The 25,699-nt window shown below is 36.9% G+C and overlaps 1 protein-coding gene across 3 annotated transcripts in view; it reads left to right on the top strand.

Annotated features, from left to right (window-relative positions):
- Nucleotides 1–25,453, top strand: part of ATP6V1A (ATPase H+ transporting V1 subunit A) — a 62,991-nt gene extending 37,538 nt beyond the window's left edge. For all 3 annotated transcript variants that reach the window (XM_046002865.1, XM_046002866.1, XM_046002867.1), the window contains exons 6-15: nt 2,274–2,425; nt 6,424–6,586; nt 7,148–7,256; nt 11,801–11,923; nt 12,017–12,131; nt 13,091–13,154; nt 14,554–14,757; nt 18,124–18,218; nt 19,500–19,671; nt 23,114–25,453. In XM_046002865.1, coding sequence (XP_045858821.1) covers nt 2,274–2,425; nt 6,424–6,586; nt 7,148–7,256; nt 11,801–11,923; nt 12,017–12,131; nt 13,091–13,154; nt 14,554–14,757; nt 18,124–18,218; nt 19,500–19,671; nt 23,114–23,206 — 1,290 coding nt within the window. In that variant the 3' untranslated portion in view covers nt 23,207–25,453. The remainder of the gene's footprint in view (nt 1–2,273; nt 2,426–6,423; nt 6,587–7,147; nt 7,257–11,800; nt 11,924–12,016; nt 12,132–13,090; nt 13,155–14,553; nt 14,758–18,123; nt 18,219–19,499; nt 19,672–23,113) is intronic.
- The last annotated feature ends 246 nt before the right edge of the window (nt 25,454–25,699 follow it).

Below are 25,699 nucleotides of genomic sequence, written 5' to 3'. Positions count from 1 at the left end.
AAAATGATTACCACAATAGGGTTATTAGTTAATACTTCCATCAGAGCACTTCGGGTGCTTAATGTGTGTGTGTGGGTGTGGTGAGAACATTTAAGATCTACTCTGTTAGCAGCTTTTAAGTATATAATAGAATACTGTGAACTACAGTCATCATGTTATATGTTAGATTCACTTACTCATTTTTTTTCAAGTTTTTATTCAAATTCCTGTTAGTTAACATACAATGTAATAGTAGTTGCAGGTGTAGAATTTAGTGATTCATCAGTTACATATAACATCCAGTGCTCATCACAACAAGTGATGAAAAAAAAGTGGCCTTTTTTTTTTAAGATTTTATTTATTTATTTGGCAGAGAAAGAGACAGCAAAAGAGGGAACACAAGCAGGGAGAGTGAGAGAGGGAGAAGCAAGCTTCCCACCGAGCGGGGAGCCTGATATGGGGCTCAATCCCAGGGCCCTGGGATCATGACCTGAGCCAAAGGCAGACCCTTAAGGACTGAACCACTCAGGCGCCCCTGCAAGGGGCCTCTTTAATACCCATCATCCATTTAGCCCATCCCCCACCCACCTCCCCCCCCAGTAACTCTCAGTTTGTCCTCTACAGTTAAAAGTCTGTTTTATGGTTGCCTCTCTTCCTGCCCCCCCACCCCCCGTTCATCTGTTTTTCTTATATTCCACATACAAGTGAAATCCTATGCTGTTTGTCTTTGAAGGACTTATTTTGCTTTTAGCATAATACTCTCTAGGTCCATCCACATTGTTGCAGATGGCAAGATTTCATTCTTTTTCTATGGCTGAATAATATTTCTCCATATATATATATATATATGAAAGAGCCCAAATATCCATCCACTGATGAATGGATGGATATTTGGGCTCTTTTCATAGCTGGCCTATTGTTGATAATGCTGCCATAAACATTGGGGTGCATGTATCCCTTTGAATCATATTTCTGTATCTTTTGGGTAATTACCTACAGTGAAATTCCTGAGTTGTCGGGTAGTTTTATTTTTAACTTTTTGAGGAACCTCCATACTGTTTTCCAGCATAGCTGCACCACAAATTTGCATTCCCACTAACAGTGCAAGAGGGCTCCCCTTTCTCTACATCCTTGCCAATACCTGTTGTTCCCTGTAAATAATTCCTATAATTTTTAAAGATTTTTTTATGATTTTATTTTTAAACTTGGGCTTGGGAATATAAAAAGCAGAACATACTGGGTTTTGTTTTTTTTTCTTTTTTAAGGGAAAGCAATATGTAGTGTAACACTTTCTTACCTTCTTAACTTTGCTACATTACTTAAAGCCCGATCCTTTAGGCATAGAATAGACTTACTTTGCAGTTAACTGTCAGTATATATTTATATAGTAAACTGTATGACAGATTATGTAAATTCTGACTCTGGATGAGCTATTTAAAACTTAGTCCTTGAATGTTATTGATAGTCATATCATATCAAATACAGTAGACAAATAATAGTCTTTGTGGGTATGAAGATTACTTTATTGAGGAGACCTTTATAACAAGTAATCTGTTCCCAGCAAAATGTGATAAAAGAATATTTTTCTAATCATTCCACAAGAATAAGTCTGTTCTCTACAAAATATTGAGAACAAAAGAGTTAAGTAATGATTGGGATTCTGGGCCATCAGCCAACCTGACTCACTAGCTTTGAGACTCATACACTCCTACACGGACGAAACACTCTGAGGTAGGTAATTCAAATTCACGTATCAACAGAATTACTGATTTCTATAAGTCTGGATGTTGGAATTGTTTTTGAATAGTTGAAACCATCCCAGTGTTCATAAATGTTAGAGTATTACTCATCTTTTTGCTTTTGTAAATATTTAATATTTAACTTTATTAAATATGTTAGGGTTCTTAATAGGTAAGCATTTTTAAAGTAAGCACACAAAGCATACAAAGTAAATTCTGAAAGTTTTCATTTCTCCCCGTCCCAAGAGTATCATCTGTATCTTTTAAGACTTGTCCTTGTGCATATCCATATAATTTATTTAACTATTCCTCTGTTACTTGAAATACCTCTTTCTCAAAACTCCTATTTTTAAATTCTTGAAACAGTAATAAGTGCACCTGGTTAAAAAAATGAGAACTCTGTATATAAAGATGAGCATTAAGAAGTACAGATCTCCTTCTCTACTTCCACATACCACCTCTCCTCCCCCAAGAGGAACCTGGAATTACTTTGATTTTGGAGGAAGGAATGTTCATAGATTTGACTGTACTTAACATCCTGCCATATTTTTATAGGATGTTGTCTTGGAGCTTGAATTTGAAGGCGTAAAGGAAAAGTTTAGCATGGTACAAGTATGGCCTGTACGTCAAGTTCGGCCAGTCACTGAGAAGCTGCCAGCTAATCATCCCTTGTTGACTGGCCAGAGGGTTCTTGATGCCCTTTTTCCGTAAGTTTGAGCTGTGCCCTGTGTTTTTTTTCCCTCGGGATTATATGTGTTTATTGTTTCACTGGTTTATAGATAAAAGGTTTCCTGTGATCATCCTATAATAAATTATTATAATAAATATAATAAATTTATTCCTAAATAAATTTATCTAGAGAAATAATAGTGAACTAGTTAAATATATTCATATATTGCCAGTGCTTGTTATAGAGTCAAATCATTGAAGATTTATCGTTTCACAGTTGCAAAAGGAAAGGTTTTTTTCCTGAAACGTTCTGAAAAAATAAAATTTCCAGAAGAAAATCTGTGCCCAAAGATATGACGGTCTTTATTAAGTTATCCTAGAATGAGTAGATTGGTATCATTCACTATAAGTCAATGGTTTCTAAAATCAACGGAGCTCTCCATGCTGCCCAGGACTCTTTCTTAATTTATAGTCTGCCCTTTGCCATTTTCTTTGACTGCTTAAAAACCTCTTTTAATTCTCAGGCTTCACCATACCCTGCTTTACTTTCAACAAATGACTTCATCATTCAATCCACAGGAAAGACTGAAGCCATTGTACAGTAACTCCTTTACCCTTGATCACTAACCCGCATACATCCCACTGACCCTTGAAACCTACTCTCTGAATTATTCTCGCTATTTCTCATTAAGATCTTCGATCCTGTGGCTTCTTATTAGTCAATACCTCCTGTTTCCATATCCTTCAGTATTTAGCTTAAGCTTACTAGTCTGTCAATTTTCTGCGTATTTGCCGGGATACTAAATTTTCTTTTTTTTTTTTCCAAAGGTTCTATCCATCCACTTGACAGGCAGAGACCACAAGTAGGCAGAGAGGCAGGCAGAGAGGCAGGCAGAGAGGCAGGCAGAGAGAGGAAGGGAAGCAGGTTCCCTGCCGAGCAGAGAGCCCGATGCGGGGCTCGATCCCAGGACCCTGGGATCATGACCTGAGCCGAAGGCAGAGGCTTTCACCCACTGAGCCACCCAGGCGCCTCCTAAATTTTCTTGTTCTTTTGTTTTTGTTACACCTAGCAACATCCCTCCTGGCAGCATCCCAACTGTGAATCCGTCCAGCTATCGCCTTCTCCCAGGACTACACACAGGCTGCTGAGAAAATCAGATAACCAGTGCAAGTTAGAACATCACTGCTGGGTCACGTCCGGCATTTCCCTATTTACCATTCTCCTCCTCTCCTCAGCAGCTGTTTCAGACCTCTACACCTGTGTCAAAGTCTCAGCTCCATTCTTCCTTCTTTGTTTGGCAACAAGTGATCATGCTAGAGCCTTCACAGAGAAGTTAGAGGTCATCACATTTGAAACTCCTTCAGTTAATGTGCACTTCCATTGATTCCTTCTTCCTTTCCTCTTTCTGGAGTATATCCTACCTCATGTCTCCTCAGAGACCTCACTTTAGGCTATCTCCTTTTAGATAAGCTTCAGGATTATCTTCCCTTTATTTCCCATCTAATGAAAAAAATGTCTGCCTTCCACTCCTTACTCCTTTCTACCTTCCAATACTTGTCTCCTTGTGTTCAAAGCGAGACCTCTTGAAAAAATAAATTGGCCATCTCCCTTTCCCCCCTCTAATTCATGTTGCCCACCCAGTCGAAACTACTCTCACTAATATCATTCACTCCCATACTGATAATTCAATAAATAAGTTTTTGTAATTCCATAATTCCTGTAACTTCGGATGCTGCTTTCTACTCCTTCCTCCTTGAAATATCCTCTTTCTTTGTTTTTCCTGTTAGCTTCTGTCCACAAGTTCTTATTCTCCATTTCTGGTCCCTTCTCCCTTAATTTTGATATTAAGAGTTTTTTCACACTCATGACTTAAATATTAATATGACAAATCTGTATCTTCCTCCCAGATCTCACCTGAGTTCCACACTCACATATTCACTTCTATTCATACCTCTCCTTTTGAATGCCTTTAGAGGTGCCTCAGAGTCAGTATGTTCATAGCTAAAATCATTATCTTAATCACCACTCTTTGAAAGTTGCTCATCTTTTTTTGTTGTCTCTTGGCACCAATGTCACTGTCATCCATCTGGTAAAATGCCAAATCTGAAATCTGTGACTCCTCTCAAGGATCATTCTTACCTGCCCACACCTAATTATTGAACAAGTGCTTTTATTCTATTACCTGGATATTTTTAAATCTATATCTTTCATCCCTACTCCATGACTTTAATAAAGGATCCTACCCTAATTCCTGCAATAATCACATTTTAATCAGACTTCTCTTCAGTCTTGCCTTCTTTCTAACTATTGTCCATATTACATAATGACCCGTCTAAAACATATATCTGGTCCTGCACTGTTTTGCTTGAAACATCTAAGTGCACTTCACTGCTTTTCAAACAAATACTCCATAACTCCTTACAAAACCCGCTGTGATCTGGCTGTCACTTACTTTCCAGTGTCTCAGCCACTTGACTGCCCTAGCACCTTATATACCATCTGCCGGGCATCCTGAGGGACTTTTAGTTCCTCAAGCAGTGCTCCTTCTTGCCCTTGGGCCTTTGGATATGCTGTTTCCTCTGCTTGGAACATTATTTCCCTTCGTCTGGCTAATTTCTGCTTCCTTTCAGGTCTTAGCTACTGTCGGAAGGATCTCCTAACCCCACTCCAATCCAGAGTCGACTTCGCATCCCTTCCTGTGTTCTCCCATAGCACCTTGGATGTTCTCTGTGACAGCACTTTTCACACTGAATTGTTGAATTTCCAAACTGGGTCACACCCAGCCCTGGCTCCCTGCCCAAGTTAAAAGTGATTTGAGAGACGGACTCAGTTTATCGAAGTCATTGAAAAGTTTAAAGGGGAAAAAACTTCAATGCATATTAGTTTTATATTGAAGAAGTCTATCATTATTTTTTTTATTTTTATTTTTATTTTTAATTTATTTATTTGACAGAGAGAGATCACAAGTAGGCCGAGAGGCAGGCAGAGAGAGAGGAGGAAGCAGGCTCCCCGCTGAGCAGAGAGCCCGATGCGAGGCTCGATCCCAGGACCCTGAGACCATGACCTGAGCCAAAGGCAGAGGCTTTAACCCACTGAGCCACCCAGGCGCCCCATCATTATTATTAAGGCTATGGTGTTTCTGTGAATTTTATAGTAGAACACAGTATTACAAAGACATTTTCCTTAGCGTTACATTTCATTTCTCCTTCCCACACCCTCCTGCTCTACCTGCATACACACACACACAGACACACACCCACACGGACACGGACACAGACACACACCACAACATGTACTTTCCTCTGCCCTTAAGGGTGGTTGACTCTCTGGTACCACTTCATAGGGAAAGTTTGAACATAGCTGCTAAATGGCACTGTAATCACCAGCTGCCTCTTCATTTTACCCTGCTGGAATGTGGGCTTTGTGCAGACAGAAACGTGGCTATCTTATTTGCTGGTGTCTCTCCAGTATCTGTAGACAGTGTTTAATGCCTAGGAAGTACTTCATAAATAGTTACTCAGTGTATAAAAGGGGATTGACAATGACACCTTAATACAAGTCCTCGTTCATTAACCTTTATGGCAGGATATGATTTTCTCAGGTCTTACTTTTTGCCTCAGAAGACAACTTAGTAAATTTGTTTAAATTTGTCTTTTAGCTTTAATTCCTATATTGTGCTTCCATAAACTAATTTATATAAGCATTCCAAAGATCATTATTACTGTTTTATTTTCGTATTCCTTTTCTCCAGGTACATTTTGGCATATATTCTCATGTTCTAGCTATTAAAGATGGTAGAGATGGTTAGTGATAATAAAAAAAAGTACACTGTTATAGGTATCAGTTGGGGGAGCAATTTTTGTATCTGCAGCTGTGTATCTGTCTTTGTGTATGTAGTTATATATAGATACTGATATAGATGAAAGTATTTCAAAGTGCTTTTTTTCCTTAACTTGTATTTCTGTGTCACTTACCTACTTTATTTGTTAGTATTTATTACCGAGTAAAGTAATCCACTTTGTTTTCTTTGCTTAGATGTGTACAGGGAGGAACTACTGCAATCCCAGGGGCTTTTGGCTGTGGGAAGACAGTGATATCACAGTCCCTATCCAAGTATTCCAACAGTGATGTGATCATCTATGTAGGATGTGGTGAACGAGGAAATGAGATGTCTGAAGTCCTCCGAGACTTCCCAGAGGTTTGTATATATATAAAGCTTCAAATGTTATTCTACAGAAAATACCACTAAACAACTTTCAGTGGCAATTAATAAAGCTTTGTGTGGGATCTGCAGCAATGCTCTCATTTGTGAAGGATCTCTTAAGGAATTTTCGAATTATATTTGTGATTCAATTTTTATATTCAAGGAAAGGAATTTGACTTTTTCAGTTAGATACTTTAAAGTTTCTTTTCATGATGCTGTGGTTTTCAGTTATTAGGAGAAAGAGAAAATAGACAAGGTATTTATGGATGGGAACTTTATATCGGTTTTATATGATCTATTAGGTTGCTAAACTAATATTCCTTCTTCCATAAAATAATGGATTTCATTTATGAAATAGAAATAATGCCTATCTTCTTACAGCACAGTGAGGTAGGGAGAAAGGGTTGGAGTGATGGGAAATATTATTTCGGGAAAACTGATTATAATAGGAATTAAGTATGGGTAAATTGTAAAAAAAAAACCAAAAAACAAAAATGGGGGACTAAAATGTTCTATTTGAAAATTAGAGGATCAAAATAGATTATTTGTCTCTAGCTCACAATGGAAGTTGATGGTAAGGTGGAATCAATTATGAAGAGGACAGCTTTGGTAGCCAATACCTCCAATATGCCTGTTGCTGCTAGAGAAGCTTCTATTTATACTGGTGAGTATATGAATTGGAATAAAAGCAGTATACATCTGGGAGCACTTCGGTGACGCAGTTGGTTAAGAATCCAGCTCTTGATTTTGGCTCAGGTCATGATCTCAGGTCCTAAGATCAAGCCTCACGCTGGGCTCTGTACTTGGGATTCTTCTCCTCTCTATGCCTCTCCCCCCACTTGCTCACTCTCTGTTTCTCTCTCTAAAGTAAATCTTTAGAGAAAAAGCAGCTTATATCTGTTCATAAGTTTAAAGCTAGCACTGACCATAAATGACACATCTACTATTTTTTTTTTATTATATGTTTTACCATTGCTCTAAATCCAAATATATCTGTATCTCTATAACTTGAATTATCAGTTTTGAATTATATCTTGATGGCTGGATATAAAAGATAAGAAAATCTGTGTGTTTATGTATTACCTCCCATCTTTGCTCCCACTTCTGACCCAGCTTTTGGTACTCTTATTTCTACATTTTCAGGATTTATAATATTCACATTCTGTTGTATAACCCTACATACAATTTTTTATTAGCCTTAAACCTAGAATAAAATGGAGTTACTCCCCACAGTAGTCCTTTGGCTACAGTTTCTCCATTCATTTCATGGTTGGCCAAAGTCTGGTTTTACGAAGTTCCTTCAAGAAAGGCTCAGGAAAACTATATTCCATAGATTCTTTTTTCTTCATAAGTTTGTTTTTTTCCACAGCCTTTAAATTTTCCTCCTTTTTTTCCTTTCTCTTTAAGTAATCTCTACACCAAACTTGGGCTCAAACTAATGACCCCAAGATCAAGACTTGCACACTCTTCAAACTGAGCCAGTCAGATCCCTCTCCACTGCCTTTAAATTTTAATAGTAGTTTGGCTGGGTATAAATATTTTGGATCAATATTTGTTTCCTTGAGACCTCTTATTCTAGCATTAAGAGCTAGGGAGAGCGGGACATCTGGGTGGCACAGTCAGTTGGCCTTGGGTTCTTGGTTTTGACTCAGATTAATTTCTCAGGGTTGTGGGATTGAGCCCCACATCAGGCTCCAACAGTGCAAAGCCTGCTTGGGATTCTCTCTCCCTTTCCTCTGCTTCTCCTGGTGTGCTCACTCATGTGAGCTCTCTCTCTCTCAAAATAAATAAATCTTTTTTTTTAAAATGCCAGGTAAAGATTTGAAACTGACCTTTTTTTTTTTTTTCTTATTACTGATTTTTCTTTTTGCCCAAAGGAATTTCTCTTTAAAGTTTTGTAACTTTATTAGGATATATGCCAGTATTGATAGTTTTGGTGAATTTTCCCTGGAACATATTTACCTTTTCAACCAATGAATATGTCTGTTTTGGGGGGTGGAGGAGAGTTTTCATTAATTGTTTCTGAAACTTTTTCTCTTCTGTCTTATGGTTATCTTCGTCAAACTAGACATACTGGTCTCCTTTGTCTATTTTCCACACGTATCTTTTCTCTCTAATCCTTTTTATTTAGCCTTTTGTCCATCTGTTCACAGGATAATCAGGGTTTATTGTTTGCTTTGCTTCTAATGAAACCTTCATTTCTGTAATGGCTTTATTTTTTCTTCCAGCTCTTTGTTGAGTTCTGCTTCCTCAAGAAACCTCTTTTCTGAGCTTACTGTATATTTCTTGAGATCTTATGTTGTAGTAGGATGCATTATTAACATTTTCTTTCATTAAGTGTGGCCACAGCTTTCATCAGTTCTTTGGCAGGTTTTTTGACCATCGTTGTATTTGCTCTTCTGTTGTATTTTTCTTCTGTATTTTTATATAGTTCCTGTACTGATGTGTATTGTTAACTATTACCTTGAGATGGGAGGGGGTGGCAGGATTTCTTCAATGGGAATCTGTGAAGTTTGTTATGGCATGGAGTTGTGTAAGTAAGTTATTTTGCTTCTCTCTTCTACCACAGAAATCTACGGCTGCAAAGTCACTTACAATGAATTTCTCTCTTCTCCCCTGCCTCACCTACTCTTCCTTACTGTAGAGGAGTGCCTGCATGTATTTTGTCACCATCTCCCTGCTTCTTGATGCCAGACTGGATCCAAGGAATCTGTATCCCTTGTGCAGTGTTCCAAACAAAGGATTCTTGGGTTTGCCCCTGTTTTGCAGAGGCTTAATCTGAGATGTCCAGCTTCGTGTGAATTCTTGTTTGGGTTTTACCTCATTTAGGTGGTTTTCCTCATAATTTTGTTTTGGGACTAAACATATCCCCTTGTTTTTAACAATAGAGTTTTTATATGTCTTGTTCTCTTTGTTTGGTGATTACTTGTGTGAGAAGGAGAAAGTGACATATTCATCTATCTTAAGACAGGAGGTCTTCTTTTAAATAGCTGCACAGTATCCCAGCTATATGGCTACATCATAACTGATTTAACCAGCATCTTTCTATAGACAGTTGGATCATTGATCTGTTTTTGCTATCACACACCTTGCATCACTAAAACATCTTTATGTGTGTTTTTTTATAGTTTCTTTTTATGTTTTATGCACATTTCTTTGTCCATTTTTGTAAGGTAAATTTGTAGAAGTAAAATTGCCAACCATACAACAGCTAATGTAGATTTTAGATTTTGATAGCCCTTCAAAAGGGTTAACAGCGAACAAGAGTTCTGTTTCTCCATATCTTTACCAATAATTATCAGACACATAGACATTTGAAGGAATATTGCAGGGAACGCTAATTTTCTCAGTACCTAGATTTTACAATTAGCATTTTACTATCCCTGCTTTATATTAGGTACCTATTCAGTCTGTATTTCTTTCCTGAGCTAGCATTTTCCCTCTCTGTAGTAACCATTTGAAAACTGCTTTCTGTCCATGTCCCTTTTGGATAGGACTCCTTTTTCTTACTGATTTATGAAAGCTTTGAAATTAGCCTTTTATCTGTCATGAGTTGCCAGTGTTTTCCCAGTTTGTTCATCTTTTGATTTTGTCTGAGGTGTTTTTTTAACTGGTAGGAACTGATATCGTTAGGTCTGTGAAACTCCTTTGAAGTTTACTCATGTGTATCAGTCTCTTCCATCAAGCCTTTCTAATACAAGCATTAATGAGCATCATCACAGAGACTGAAAATGTAGCCATGCTGGTATAATAGAGGACCTGATCTTATCATCACATTGGAATATTTGATGACAAATGTATTTTTTTAAGACTCAATAATGAGAAGTGATTTTTTTTTTAAGACTTTGACCATGGAATCATCTTTTTAGAAGACTTAGATATCAGTATTTCTTATTCTGAAAGATGTAATATGATAAATAGTAAAGTGCTAAATATTTTAGTTCATTTTATTTTACTTATATATGCCTCTGTTTCTTTACTGATAAAATAAAGGAATCAGGGCATTAGATTTTGGGGCTCTTACAGTGTAGTAACAACTATAATTTTCTAGTATCTTTTTTTTTTTTTAAGATTTTATTTATTTATTTGACAGACAGAGATCACAAGCAGGCAGAGAGGTAGGCAGAGAGGCAGGCAGAGAGAGGAAGGGAAGCAGGCTCCCCGCTGAGCAGAGAGCCCCATGCAAGGCTCAATCCCAGGACCCTGAGATCATGACCTGAGCCGAAGGCAGAGGCTTTAACCCACTGAGCCACCCAGGCACCCCTATAATTTTCTAGTATCTTAAGTTGTATAGTATATTGTACTTTTCAGAGGATGTTTATATGTATCATCTCATCTGATTTGTACAGATAGATAGAACAAAAGTTATTCCATTTTAACAGATTAGGAAACCACACTGGGAAATGAAGCTAGCTTGCTGAGGTTAATGACAGAACAAAAACTAGAACCCAGGACTTCTTTCTGTATGTTAGGCTCTTCTAAATGGTTTACTGTAAGTTAATAAAATGGAACCTGATAATGCACAGCAGAATGATCTGGATAATTAAATATTACTCAGGTTAGTAACATTTTCGGCTTTTGAAAAATAACCAAACAAGCTAATTAGTTGGGGGGTTTTGGAATGTGTATGTATGATATGTAGATAAAAGCTACAGTGAAATTAATTTTAGGCTTAATTATCTCAACAAGGAATAAGGAAAAAGTCTTTTCCTACTTTTTAAAATATGTATTATAATAGAATAGGCTATGGCAACAAATAAACCCAAACTTGTCATTGCTCAGTATAACATGTTTTCTTCGAGTGGTCAGGGAACTCTTCTTTTATACTGTCATTCTGGGCTGGGACCCAGGCTGAAAAGTACTCTTTCATTTTTAACTCACAACTTCCAGGGCTCCTGGGAGTCCTCTCTATATCAGTAAGTGAGAAGGAATAAAGAGCATGGAAGGATGTGTGGCTTGCTTGATGATGGAACTCATTACTTTGACTTTCATTCTGTCAGCTCGAGGTCAGTTACATGGTCATATCTAAATATTAAGGAGGCCAGGAAACATAATTCAACTGTGTGCACAAAAGAAGAGGGAGAACAGATTTTGGTGAACACCTAGCAGTATATCTCATGTCCTTGTTGTTGTAAAGTTTTCTTAAGGGTGACAAAGTCAGGAGTCTACGTTGTAAAACTGTAATTTGCAATATTCTTCCCAATTTAGGAATAACACTATCAGAATATTTCCGTGACATGGGTTATCACGTCAGTATGATGGCTGACTCTACCTCTAGATGGGCAGAGGCCCTTAGAGAAATCTCCGGCCGCTTAGCTGAAATGCCTGCAGGTAAGTCTTTGTATTGCTTATCATGTAAGAAGGCTGATACGATTTTTAGGATTGGCTTAGAACCTCTCTTACATTTCTTTTTTGATTTTTCAGATAGTGGATATCCTGCATATCTTGGTGCCCGTCTGGCCTCCTTCTATGAGAGAGCTGGCAGGGTGAAATGTCTGGGAAATCCTGAAAGGGAAGGAAGTGTCAGCATTGTAGGAGCGTAAGCATCTCAATCACTTACTTTTCAGAAGAAAAATTAAAATTCATTTATTTTAAAGAGAAAAGGTTCAGCTTCCTCTGAGGGTAGTGGTTCTTTTTTTTTTTTTTTTTTTTTTTAAGATTTTATTTATTTATTTGACAGCGATCACAAGTAGAGAGAGAGGGAGAAGCAGACTCCCCGTGGAGCAGAGAGCCCAATGTGGGGCTCAATACTAGGACCCCAGGATTATGACTGAGCCGAAGGCAGAGGCTTTAACCCACTGAGTCATCCAGGTGTCACTGGGGGTAGTGGTTCTTAACCAAGATTGCACTCCAGGGTCACCCAAAGAGTTCCTTACAATGTACATGTTTAGGTTCTCTCTGCATATTCTGGTTATTCGACTTAACTGATTTATCATATTTAAGTCACAATGTCTTAATAACTTAGAAAATTATAGGCCTGTTAAGGTAACATTGTATCATGGTAAAAAAGTGGAGCTCCATGATCACTACATTACGCCATACTTTGTTTTTAGAACTTTTTCTTCCTTCCTGTTTCATCTTTTGGTTAGAATCATGAAACTGATTATTTTTCTCATTTCTAGTACTGGAGGGTGTTCAGTAGTTACCACTGTTATTTGCAACTTAGTACTGATTTTTATTAACGTTTGTATGTAAGTTTCTCTTATTTTAAAATTTAGTTCTACAGGTTAGTTTTAGGGGTACCTGGGTGTCTCAGTTGGTTTAGCGTCTGCCTTCAGCTCAGTTCATGATGCCAAGGTTCTGGGATCTGCTGTCCTACACCCACAGTTGTGCTCTCTGGCTCGCTCTCTCTCTAATAAGTAAATAAAATCTTAAAAAGAAAATAAAGGTTAGTTCTAAAGTTATTTACGTTAATACCGACTTTCAAACAGTTTTTATTTTCATATGCCAGTTACTTTTCTTAAACATCTCTAATGACTTTTTCCCCTTTAAATATAGGGTTTCTCCACCTGGTGGTGATTTTTCTGATCCAGTTACATCTGCTACTCTTGGTATTGTTCAGGTATATCTTTTCCTAGCATAGTCAACTTCTGAGGTTTCCCACCCTGGCTCTGCTCTAATGTCATTATCTAAATCACTGTGAAGTATTTAATTTACTCACTGAAGAGTAAGCAGGAGGAAAGTCTGTTTTAGAAACATTTTGTCACTCAGAGCTTTTAATACTGTCCATTCTTTCTTAGCTCTTTGCCCAAGATTTATAACAAACTAAATTTCTTTAAGTGGAAAATACATCCAGAATAGCAGAGTTTTATTAGTGTTAGAATAATACTAGCCTTTAAGTGAGAGTAACCCTAATTATAGAAACAAATAGGCCTAAAAATGCATAATGGCAAAAACTCAGTGGAAGTTTCTATTTTCTCATAGTGTGGTCTAAAGCAGATGATTGTATCAGAGGGTGGCTCTTTCCCACTCACTCGTAATTCAGAGAGCAGGGTTCCTTCCAGCTTGGGGCTTCACTGTCACCCAACCTGATAACTTCCTGCATCAGATTGGCATGGGGGAAATGGTGGAGAAGGCACACCCACACTGTGAACTCTGGGCTCAGAGGCAGTCACCCCACTCATTCTAGTGGGCCACACCCAGATGAAAAAGCCAAGCTGGAAAATATAGTTTCTGCCTACGCAGCTTCTTCCAGTGACAAGGCATGAATTGTAGTGGATAGCTAGTCAACTTGGCTATCAAAAGAAGCCTAAGTGAAAGATGTATACAGTTCAGGGCTATTGTAAAGAAAATAGCAAAGAAAATAAATGTTGATATATTCATATATATGTGTATTGTTAGTGGGGGAAAGAGAATATTTGCTTCTGTTTCTGTCAGTATCTGATAAAAGAAATAGCAGAGGCTATATTTATTTATAACTCTCAAGGTGTTTGCTAACATTTTGCTAACATTTTGAGTTTCAATTTCAGGGAAAGGGCGAGCAAAGTTAAGAATGCATAAAATATATGTGAACATTTGGCCTTAGAAAAATGACTGTTAGATCTTATTGGATTGGCCTTTAATAGGGAATTAAATTTAGTCAGAATGTTTCAAGGTGTTTAATCAAAGTGAAGACTCTATTCTGTCAGTAAGAACTTTCTGGTTTCTCTGTTTATATGGCACCATAATGAGTTTTCAGAAGAGTCCATTCATTTTTCTTCTATCAGATTTGCCACACTGCTAAGGAAATTCAGATACAATTTGAATTATAAATGATATCCATCTTGAAACTAAAAGGAATATATTTTTTTAATTGTAAGTTGTATTCTATTTCAACTATATGTGGGACATACTAAAAAGATTGATGATTTGACCAGAATATCATAGAATTGAATATTTAGGACAAACATATATACTCTGACTTCAAAAAAAATTTTTTTTTCAGAAATTTACTGTATTTGTCTGTTTTGTTTTTAAATCAGGTATTCTGGGGTTTAGATAAGAAGCTAGCTCAACGTAAGCATTTCCCCTCTGTCAACTGGTTAATCAGCTACAGCAAGTACATGCGTGCCTTGGACGAGTACTATGACAAACACTTCACAGAATTTGTTCCTCTGAGGACCAAAGCTAAGGAGATTCTGCAGGAGGAAGAAGACCTGGCAGAAATTGTACAGCTTGTGGGAAAGGTGAGTGGTTAAGTCCCATGGAGGACAGGTCTGTGAGTTATACTGGTCTGTTGGAAGGACAGACAGAACATTGGATATGAGCTTCTTGCCTAGCAAAATGAGTACTTATTAAATATTTTTTGAACTAATAGAAGTTTGGCTTATCCTTTATCCAGCAGATATTTGCAGGTCCTGTTTGTGTTATGGAAGGCAGAAAGATGATTATTGTTTTGATTATCTATTGCTGAGTAACAAACCACTCCTAATACTTAGTGGTTTGAACAGTGTTTTACTGCTCGTAGTTTTGGGGTTGATGGACCATTGGAATTCTTGCTTGGGCCCCTCATACAGTTGTAGTCATATGGTGGCTGAGGGCTGGGGTTATGTGAAAGGTTGTTCCCTCATATGTTTAGTGCTCGGGCTGAGATGGCTAGAATAGCTAAGGGTTGGCTGGGCATTTATCTCTCTACGTAGTATCTCCTTGTGACAGTTTAGGGCTCTCAGAGAGAGTTGATTAAAAAGAGAGGAAGTAGAATCCAATAGCCTCTTAAGCCTTGGTCTCACAACTAGTATATCACTTCTGTCTTGTGCTCTGGTCATAGCCACAGATCTTGCCCAGATTCAAGAAGAGGGGCTTGTACTTCAAAATGGTCTATCAAGAGGGGTAACTAAGTTGTTCGGGCCTTTGTATTCTTTTTGATCCTTTGTATCACTTGGCATAGTCCTCGTTAATACTTTAGATGAGAAAAACACTTGATTTACTTTTATTTCTTAAAATACAGTGTACCCATCACCAACCAAATTAGAGGTGGCATGTTTTGGATCTGTTATATTTTTGCAAGAGCACCAGGGCTAGGAATCAGAAGGATTTATAAAGTCATCTCCTAATTTCTTTTTCCACAAATGGTAGTATTATTACATAGCTAGCACATATTAAATACTCGTTATTTATAAATCAGTACTGTGGCCCTAAGTATGAGGAAGTAGAAACAAAGACCTCCAGAACCAGAAAAGACAATATAGGACCAAAAAAATCTCAAGTTAATTTTCTTAATGAATGCAGGTATCAAAATCCTAGATTCTGCAGGGTATTAAAAAGAATAATACAGCATGAGTAAGTAAAGTTTATCTCAGGAATTCAAATATGATTCAACACAGAAAATCTGTTATTGTAACTCACCAATGTAATGGAAAAAGGACATCTCAACCAATGTGGAAGAAGTATTTGAAATTCATTACTTATAATTGTTTACTTTTTTTTTTTTAGGGAGAGAAAGAGAGCAAGAACAAGTGGGAGAGGGACAGAGGGAGAAGGAGAGAGAAAATCCCAAGCATACTCCATGGTCAGAGCAGAGCCCAGCACAGGGCCTAGTCCTACAACCCTGAGATCATGACCCAAGCCAAAATCAAGAGTCAGGCACCTGACTGACTGAGCCACCTACTGTCCATCTGACCTTTGATTTCAACTTGGGTGGTGATCTCAGGGTCATGGGATTGAGCCCCACACTGGGCTCTGTGCCAGGTGTGGAGCCTGCTTGGAATTGTCTCTCCCCCTCTGCTCCCCCTCACCTCACATGCTATCTCTCAAAAAACAAAAACAAAAACAAAAATAGGGAAATTGCATACCATGGAGAATGAGGTCTGAAAGACCTAGAAGCAAACTGTGTGGTACATGGCAACATGGATGGTTCTGGAAAAGTCTCAGACACAAACGTGACTGCTTTACATAATTTAAAATACTAATACAAAGTGAATGAATTTATGCACATAAAAGGATACACAATTTAATACTTATGGTTGAAGAGGGGATTAGGGATAAAAGGGATTAAAAAAAAAAAAAACAGGAGAAAGAAAAGAGAGAAGACCAGATACTTACCTCTAAGAAGCTTAGTTGCACATAGATGATAAAAGACTGCGGTTAACTTACTGGGCTTGTTCCTTTGCCACCATTTCCAACAAATCTTTACTGGCTAGGCTGATTAGAATGATTGCCAAAGTTAAAGCTTTTGAGGCAGTGATAGTTAAAGAAGCTCTAACAGCACTCAGACATAGATAAGTACATGCTTACTATACTTTGCATTTACATAGTTTCTTTTTTTTTTAAAGACTTTATTTTTAAGTAATCTTTCCCCCCACCATGGGGGTCAAACTCAAAACCCCAAGATCAAGAGTTGTACATTCCACTGACTAATCCAGCCAGGCACCCCAAGCATATACATATTTCTAAACACCATGTAATTTTTTTTTTTTTTAAGTAATTGTTTAGGGCCACCTGGGTGGCTCAGCTGTTAGGCCTCTGCCTTAGGCTCAGGTCATGATCCCAGGGTCCTGGGATCAAGCCCTGTGTCGGGCTCCCTGCTCAGTAGGAAGCCTGGTTCTCCCTCTCCCTCCGCTTTTCCCCTTGCTTGTATTCCCTCTCTTACTGTGTCTCTGCTTTGTCAAATAAATAAAATCTTTAAAAAAAATTTAAAAGTAACTGTTTATGGGATATGAAGATTTTTTTGAAACAAACTCAAGACTCAGAATTCAAATAGGCTAGCAAGACAGGATGTGAACAAAGTGTTTCAAAAAAAGATTAATTTATTTGTATTCCCATGTTCATAGCAGCACTTATTCACAATAGCTAAGAGAGAGAAGCAACCCAACTATCTTTTGACTAATAAATGGATAAATAAAATGTGGTGTGTGTATATGTAATGGGATATTATCCAGCCTTAGAAAGGAAGGAGACTTTTTTTTTTTTTAATTTATTTGACAGAGAGAGAGTAGGCAGAGAGGCAGGCAGAGAGAGAGAGGAGGAAGCAGACTCCCTGCTGAGCAGAGAGCCTGATACGGGGATCGATCCTAGGACCCTGGGACCATGACCTGAGCCAAAGGCAGAGGCTTTAATGCACTGAGCCACCCAGATGCCCCAGGAAGGAGACTTCTAACACATGCTACAACATGGATGAACCTTGAGGACATTATGTTAAGTGATATAACGCAGTCACAAAAAGACAAATACAGTATGATTCCATCTAAAGTAGTCACACAACAGTCATAGGAACAGAAAGTGGGATGGTAGTTACCAGGTTCTAGGAGAGGAGGAAAAAGAGAATTTCTGTTTAATGGGTATAGAGTTTCCAATTTGCAAGATGACCAGTTAGAGAAGTCTGTTTCACAACAATGCAAATATACTGAGCACTACTGAACTACACTTAAAAATGGGTAAGATGAAAGCTTGTTACATGTTTTTACCACAATAAAATCAACAGGCATTTATGAAGTGAATTTGTTAATGATGGATGATTGTGTGTTGATTATACAGTTTTTGCTTGCTTAATTATTACAGTCACTAGTCCCATATTATGGAAGTAAATTTCTTTAAAAAAATTTTTTTTTCCCTAGGCTTCTCTAGCGGAAACAGATAAAATCACTCTGGAGGTAGCAAAACTTATCAAAGATGATTTCTTACAACAAAATGGATATACTCCTTATGACAGGTAACCTATCCTGATTCTCTTTTTATTTGAAGATACTCTGTTGAGTTTTGAAGAAAGAGCTGCCTCCACACTAGAAATCCTTTTTTTTCCCTCATATAGACACAACTCAGACTCAATATATAGGTTTATTTTGTGTTTTCATAGCAAATATCTAATGACTTAATATGTCCCCTTATCTTTGATTTTACTCATTATCCAGCCATCTTTAATTAGATTAGATTGTGGTGTAGTATGTAAAATCCAGGGATCATTGCCTCCCTCAGATGCTTTTCTCACTACCTCTTACAACTGCCCGTGCCACTTCTATTCTTTTACTAAGTAATTATGTCCTACTTTCCTAGTAGTCCTAGTCTCTTTCTTTCTGCCATAGTCTCTGTTAGATGTCCCACTTGTGTCTGCTACTGCTGTGGCTTATTTAAAGTATCCATTTCTTTTAAACTTCGGTAAATTAAGCAGTTTCATCATAGGCTAGCTTTTCTCCCTCAGATCATATTTGGACTGAAGAGGGAACTGAACACATAGGAAAATTACCAGAATGTAGGACAAGCAGAAAACACAACAATACAATCAGTAAGCCTCAGAAATCTGTATCAGGAACTTAAGAAACCCCGGCCATCCATACAAAGATAACTTAACCAAAGGAAAATTGTTCAGAAAGTGTAATATAGAATGTGCATAAAATTGTGTACGCAAGTGTGTTTAAATGTGTCGGAAAGTTGATAAGTGTGCATGTGATCCAAGTGGAATGTTAACTTGTGTGTCCTCATTATTAAAAGGTATGGGTAACTGAAAATGAACGCATTAATGGGGGAAGGAACTACTGTTTACTTTAGGAAATTGCAGTTTTCTGCTTTTCTGTTACTCATTAAACCTTAACCCCGCTATCACAAGGAGTCTTTGCAACATCGTTGTTTTACCATCTGGGTTATTCTTTTAACTGCACTGTATAAAAACAAACCTTCAGAGAGTTGTTAGATTATAGCAGTACTGTTTGATTGTTCTTCCTCTTTGATTATTTTAATAGATATAAATAAACATCTCTCTTTAAATAAATAAATATCTCCATCTATCGATCCACCCTATATTCCATCTCTACCCAAAAGCTCTGCTCAAATAGTTGTTAGTCTTTTCCACTTTTCTTTTTCATTCATTATTATCATCTGATAAATATAAGTAGTCTGCATATTTAATAAAGAAGCTAGTGCTCCAGTATTTTATGGATGAAGTATGAATCTGCTTTGGATTTTATATTTATTATTTTGATTTTTACTTAAACCCTAGGTTCTGCCCATTCTACAAGACAGTTGGGATGCTGTCCAACATGATCGCATTTTATGATATGGCCCGTAGAGCTGTTGAGACCACTGCACAGAGTGACAATAAAATCACATGGTCCATTATCCGTGAGCACATGGGAGAGATCCTCTATAAACTTTCCTCCATGAAATTCAAGGTATATTTTGTTTCTACTGAACTTTTTAAAGTAGGAAATATTTCTTTTTATTTTTTATTTTTCTTTTTATTTTTTTAACTCTTTACAAACAACCTATTTATTCACAAACTTGGTGTGTGAGACTAGCCTTTATCATTTCACACATGCTCAGGTTATGTAAAACCAGAAGAGACTGCAAATTTACATTCAAATAAGAATTCTAGAGATAAAAATTATAGTATGTCATGTCTAAAATAAATGCTGACATGTTTTCCCTTTTGTCTGAACTGCCAGCCAATTTAGAGCTAAAATCATGGCTGAAGAGCAATTACTTTTCCTCAGGTACCAATTACCATCTTATCTCCATGCTCATCTGAAATGAATTATGCTGTTTACTTCTAAGTATCCTATTACACATCATCCCCCCCACCCCCCATTACACACTGTTTTTAACTTCTAGGTGAATTCTCATTTTTTTTTAAGTATACAACATAAATAATGAAATGAAATTATCAGTAGAAGCTTGAATGTGTAAGATTGTTTTTAAAGTAGTTGATCAGTTGGGTTGTATTTAATTATTTCTAAGTCATGACATACAAGAATATTTACTAATCACCTATTGAGAAATTGGGAACGATTTTCTGACCATGTGTTACATATATAGTGTTTGTTTACACTACAGGTTGAAAGTAAATCAGTAAAAATAGACACTCAGTGTATCAAGAATTTGAAAATATTCACACTCTTTGAGTCCTGCCATTCCAATTCAAAACATTTAATCCAAGGAAATAATCAGATTTTTTTTTTTTAGTTGGAAGTATAGTTGACACACAATAATCAGAGATTTTTATATGTTATGTGAAAAATTGTTTATTACACTTCTTAAATGTCATTCAAGAGTGAACAGGGTCAATTATGGCATGTACAATTCTAGCAAGAATATTATGAAGACATTAATATTTTTTCAAAAAAATGCAAAGATATGGGGAAATGCTTATGGTATAATGAGTGAAAAATACCAGGTTGCAAAAAATTCCATATTGTAATTTGATCCAAATTTTATTTTTTAAAAATTATACATTCATATGGATAAAGAAAATATGATACACACATAAATACTGTGGAGTATTACTCAACCATACAAAAGAATGGAATCTTGCTGCTTGCAGCATGGATGGATCTAGAGAGTATAATGCTAAGTGAGATAAGTCGGTTAGAGGAAGGCAAATACCATATGATTTCACTCATACGGAGTTTAAGAAACAAAACAAACAAACAAGGGAAAAAAGAAACAAACCAAAAAGCAGACTCTTATATAGAGAACAGTCTCATAGTTCAGAGGGGAAATAGCTGAAGGAATGAGTGAAACAGGTGAAGAGGATTAGGAGTAAACTGTTACTGGGGCACCTGGGCAGCCCAGTCAGTTAAGCATCTGTTTTTGGCTCAGGTCATCAGGCTCCTTGAGCAGCAGGTAGCCTGCTTCTCCCTGTGCCTACTGTTCCTGCTGCTTGTGCTCTTTGTCTCTCTCTGACAAATGAATAAATAAAATCTTTAAAAAAGATTTTTAAAAATCACTATATTATACACCCAAAACTAATACTAAAATAAAATTATACATTCATAAGAAGAGGATAAAAAATATATGCAATCAGGGGGCCTGGGTGGTTCAGTTAGTTAAGTGTCTGCCTTTGGCTCTGGTCATGATCCCAGGTTCCTGGGATTAAGCCCTACATCGGGCTCTCTGCTCAGTGAGTAACCTCCTTCTTCCTCTCCCTCTGTCCCCAGCTCATGCTTGCTCTCTCTCATTCTCTATCTCAAATAAATAAATAAAATATTTTTTTTAAAAAGGTGGTGAGAGTGGACCTCCTCCTCTTGTTCCTGAACTAAGGGGAAAAGCTCTCTTTTTAAATAAATATATATTGAATGTATATTGAATACATGAGTGAATATTTGAATATATGAATATATATTATATTTATATATTATATTCATATAATATAAATATATTCAACAGTGATATAGCATAATATATAGTATATTATTATAGTAATATATACTATGTATACTATAGTTTTATTACTATTATAGTAATAATAGTAATATATATAATATATACTATAATATATATTTTCAATAGTAATATAGTGATGATTTCTGGTAGTGTGATTCGAGGTGGTATCTTTTTCCTGTTTACATGCACAGTATATCAGATTGACAACTCGGTTTTTTTTTTTTAAAGCTCTTTGTTTTGTTTTTTTGTTTGTTTTAAAGATTTGATTTGATTTGATTTATTTATTTTAGATGTTATTTATTTATTGGACAGACAGAGATCACAAGTAGGCAGAGAGGCAGGCAGAGAGAGGAGGAAGCAGGCTCCCTGCTGAGCAGAGAGCCCAATGCGGGGCTCGATCCCAGGACCCTGGTACCATGACCTGAGCCAAAAGCAGAGGCTTTAACCCACTGAGCAACCCAGGCGCCCCTCTTGTTTTGTTTTTAAAGATTTCTTTCTTTCTTTATTTGAGAGAGCAAGAGGCAAGTGGGAAAGGGGCAGAGGGAGAGAGAATCCTCAAGCAGACTCCTTACCAAGTGAGGAGCCAGACAGGACTCAATCCCAGGACCCTGAGATCATGACTTGAGCAGAAATTAAGAGTTGGACGCTTAACTGACTGAGCCACTCAGGCGCCCCTCTTATTTTTTTGTTATTAAATATTCTTCTGTAGCATTATTTGTGGCTGAAGAGTGATATTTTTCTATTGTTAAGTATTTAAGAAATGTCCAGTTGTTGCTATGGACCCCTTTTGTTTATGTAGTTGGTTTTATGTATTTTTCTATTACAGGTTCCCAGAAAGAGACCAATTCAGTTAGAGAGTTTAAATATTTTAAAGTCTCTGTCTCTTTTACACATACTGCTCAATTACGTTATTTTCCATAGGGATTTAAAACGTGTTGCCTTTTAAGATTATTTTAGAAATTTTACTTCCCTGTGCCAATGTGCTGTTAGAAGACCTTGAACAATAAATTATGTTTTGACTAAATTAATTCCAACTATCATGTACATGCAGTAGAATGCATCTAATATGTGATACTGCATAATTCCCCCTTACTTTGCACATTGTTGAGGATAAATCCATTGGTCACTGAATACAGTTAGCAAGTCAAATACAAAACCAGAATTTTATCTTTTTTTTTTTTATTTTGTATTTAAATGCAATTTAAGTAACATATAGTGTACTGTTAGTTTGAGGGGAATCAAAATTTTGTCTTCTTTCTGATAGATTGGGTATTCCTCCTTCCATACATTTCTACTTTAAAGGGAAATAAGGATAATTTTGACTCCTGCCTATGTTTTGCCAGTATAACTCACTTAGCCTAATACTGAAAATATGTTCAATATAAGTAACTTACTACCTGTCCTGAAAATTATTTTCCAAAGGCAAATTGAGTTCTGTCATGTCTTTTTCAGGATCCAGTGAAAGACGGTGAGGCAAAGATCAAGGCCGACTACGCACAACTTCTTGAAGATATGCAGAACGCATTTCGTAGCCTTGAAGATTAGAACTGTGATTTCTTTCCTTCCTTTCCTGAGCAAGCTACTCTCATATGTGTATATTTTCCTAAATTTCTCATCGCCAAACCCTTTGCTTCTTTATTGTGCAGCTTCGAGACTAGTGCCTATGTGTGTTACCATTTGTTTCCCTGTTTATCTGGTAGGTCTTATATAAAACAAACATTCCTTTCTTCCAGTGTTTGAAAGGCCTCCGTGATCCTTTCTCTGAAGTGGTGAATGTAGTAAATATGATATATAATGGCTACACTACTGTAAACTTGTCTGTAGGGTGACATCCCTCCTTGTCCTAGGTTTGCCCTTTCCTCATTGCCATTAAATTGTAAACAGGACTACTGCATGTACTCTCTTTGCAATAGATTGGGAATGGAAGGCCAGATTTCTATACATTTTGGCAGGTACTTTGTGAAATGACTCAATGTCTATGTGGTAAGGTTATTCACAGTTTAGCGTTTTGCTAAGTAACTGCTTTGCAGGATATAATTGCTTTTTTAAAAACATGAATGATTAATGTTCCAATTATGCATTGCTTCCCCCAGTATAAATCAGGAATGTTTATAGGAAACTGTTGGAAACTCTACTGTTTTTGAAACAAGCGTTTGTGGGACTCAGCACAGTTTATGAATCAGTACCCTCCAAAAAAGTGGAAAAGGAGCCAGGTGGTGAAACTTAAACATCCTCTTGTTAAAGCATATTGTATTTCAGTGTGAAAAGTTCAGTATCAAGGACTATACTACTGCATTACCAGGAAATTATTTTTTAAATCACATTTAAAACAATCACCGGGAACTTGATCCACATCACACCCTTTTCTTTTTCTCAAATGTCTTAGAAGCCTGAGCTTCTAAGAATCATATGGGGGGGGGGCAGTAAAATGCCACCGAGAAGGGGTTCAGTGTGGTTAAAGGCTGTTCGCACCATTAAGGCCCAGCTGGACTGTAGAGATGCTTGGGGCCAGAGTGGCATTACGTTTTTACAAGGTAGTGATGTGTCATGTTCGTTTCGTGAGCTTTTGGACAACCAGTTTACCAGTTTACTGGCTCGAAAGTTTTCCCAGAATATCTGTAGCAATAGCAGCATAACAGTTTCCATTCTGTTTAATAGGGATGAAATTACTTCTTATATCTGCTGATGACAGAATCTGGGTCACGTGAAAAAAAGATAATTTCATCCTGTCTTTTCAGTATATGTTTTCAAGTAATAATTTCTGTGTCTGTGTAAGGCACACTGCAGAACAGCTCTGAGAACAACAGTTTCTCAGTAACTCTTTCTGGCCAATAGTGCTGGCACCATTGTTTTCCTCTTTGGGGAGAGGAAAGGGTGTGTGAACATGTCTAACAATCTCAAATACCCAAACGTAATAGCATAAATAAAGTATTTATTTTATGCCTCAGCATATTATTATTTAATTTTTAGGTAACGTGTTTCTTTTGGTCCGTTAAGGAAAGATGCTGTGAGTAGAGAATTCAGCGATAGTTTGTTGAAACACTTGCGGATTGCGTGTTTTGACAGTGGCTTGCTCTTCAGGATAGATATTCTTCCATGCACCTCTCTTTTTTTTAACCTTTCCAAATACTGGAAGATAAAAATTATGCGGTGATTTGTTGAGATGCGGACTTAATGGTGCTGCTTTATCAGTTTGCTTCCAATGTGGCCTCCTACCCAGAGGCCCGAAGACCAGTGGAAATGAAAAGGATTTCAGAAATGTTCTATTGCTACCTTAAACCTACCAGCAAACTAGGATTGTGATAGTAATGAATGGTATGATGAAGAAAGTTTGACCAAGTTTGTTTTTTGTCGTTCTGAATTTATGATGTAATTCCTACTCCCTTCTAAGAATGTTGATGTATGGGAGTGAAGATGCTGGAGAAGATGCTCTGATATTCTTTGTAAGTGTCCCTCCACCTGTGTGTTGTAGAATTTCAAATTGGTCACTGATCATATTTCTTTGGTAAGAATGTGTTAAAATTACAACAATCTTTTAAAAAGATGATGCAGTTCTATATTTATTGTGCTATGCCTGGTCCTGAGTGGAGCCAGTTAAACAAGTTTCATATGTATTTTTCCAGTGTTAAACCTCATACATTGTACCCTTTGGAAATTTCCTTCCATCCTGAAGAACGAATAGAAGAGGCCATATATATTGCCTCCTTATCCTCGAGATTTCACTATCTTTATGTTAAAAGTTGTGTATAATTGTTAAAATCTATGAAAAAATAAAAAGTGGATTTAAATTAACATTTTTTCTTTGTGTGTGTGCTAGAAAACATGCCATCTCTTTGTATTTTGACTTACTATTTTCGGTATGAACTTTAAAATTTTTTGTTTTTCCCTTTCTTTATGGATTATTACTTAAGATCATGAAATTGAGTTGGGGCCCTCACAATAGACTACAAAAAGTCCTATAATCATATACCCATATGATTTGGAAGTGTAGTACACAGAATCCCATGCCATCCTGAATATTACTTCAGATTGAAAAAG

The sequence above is a fragment of the Meles meles genome, chromosome 4 (assembly GCF_922984935.1).
Source record: "Meles meles chromosome 4, mMelMel3.1 paternal haplotype, whole genome shotgun sequence".
NCBI classification, from domain to species: domain Eukaryota; kingdom Metazoa; phylum Chordata; class Mammalia; order Carnivora; family Mustelidae; genus Meles; species Meles meles.
The sequence above is the reverse complement of the archived record's forward strand: the minus strand, read 5'-3'. Positions and strand labels throughout refer to the sequence as shown.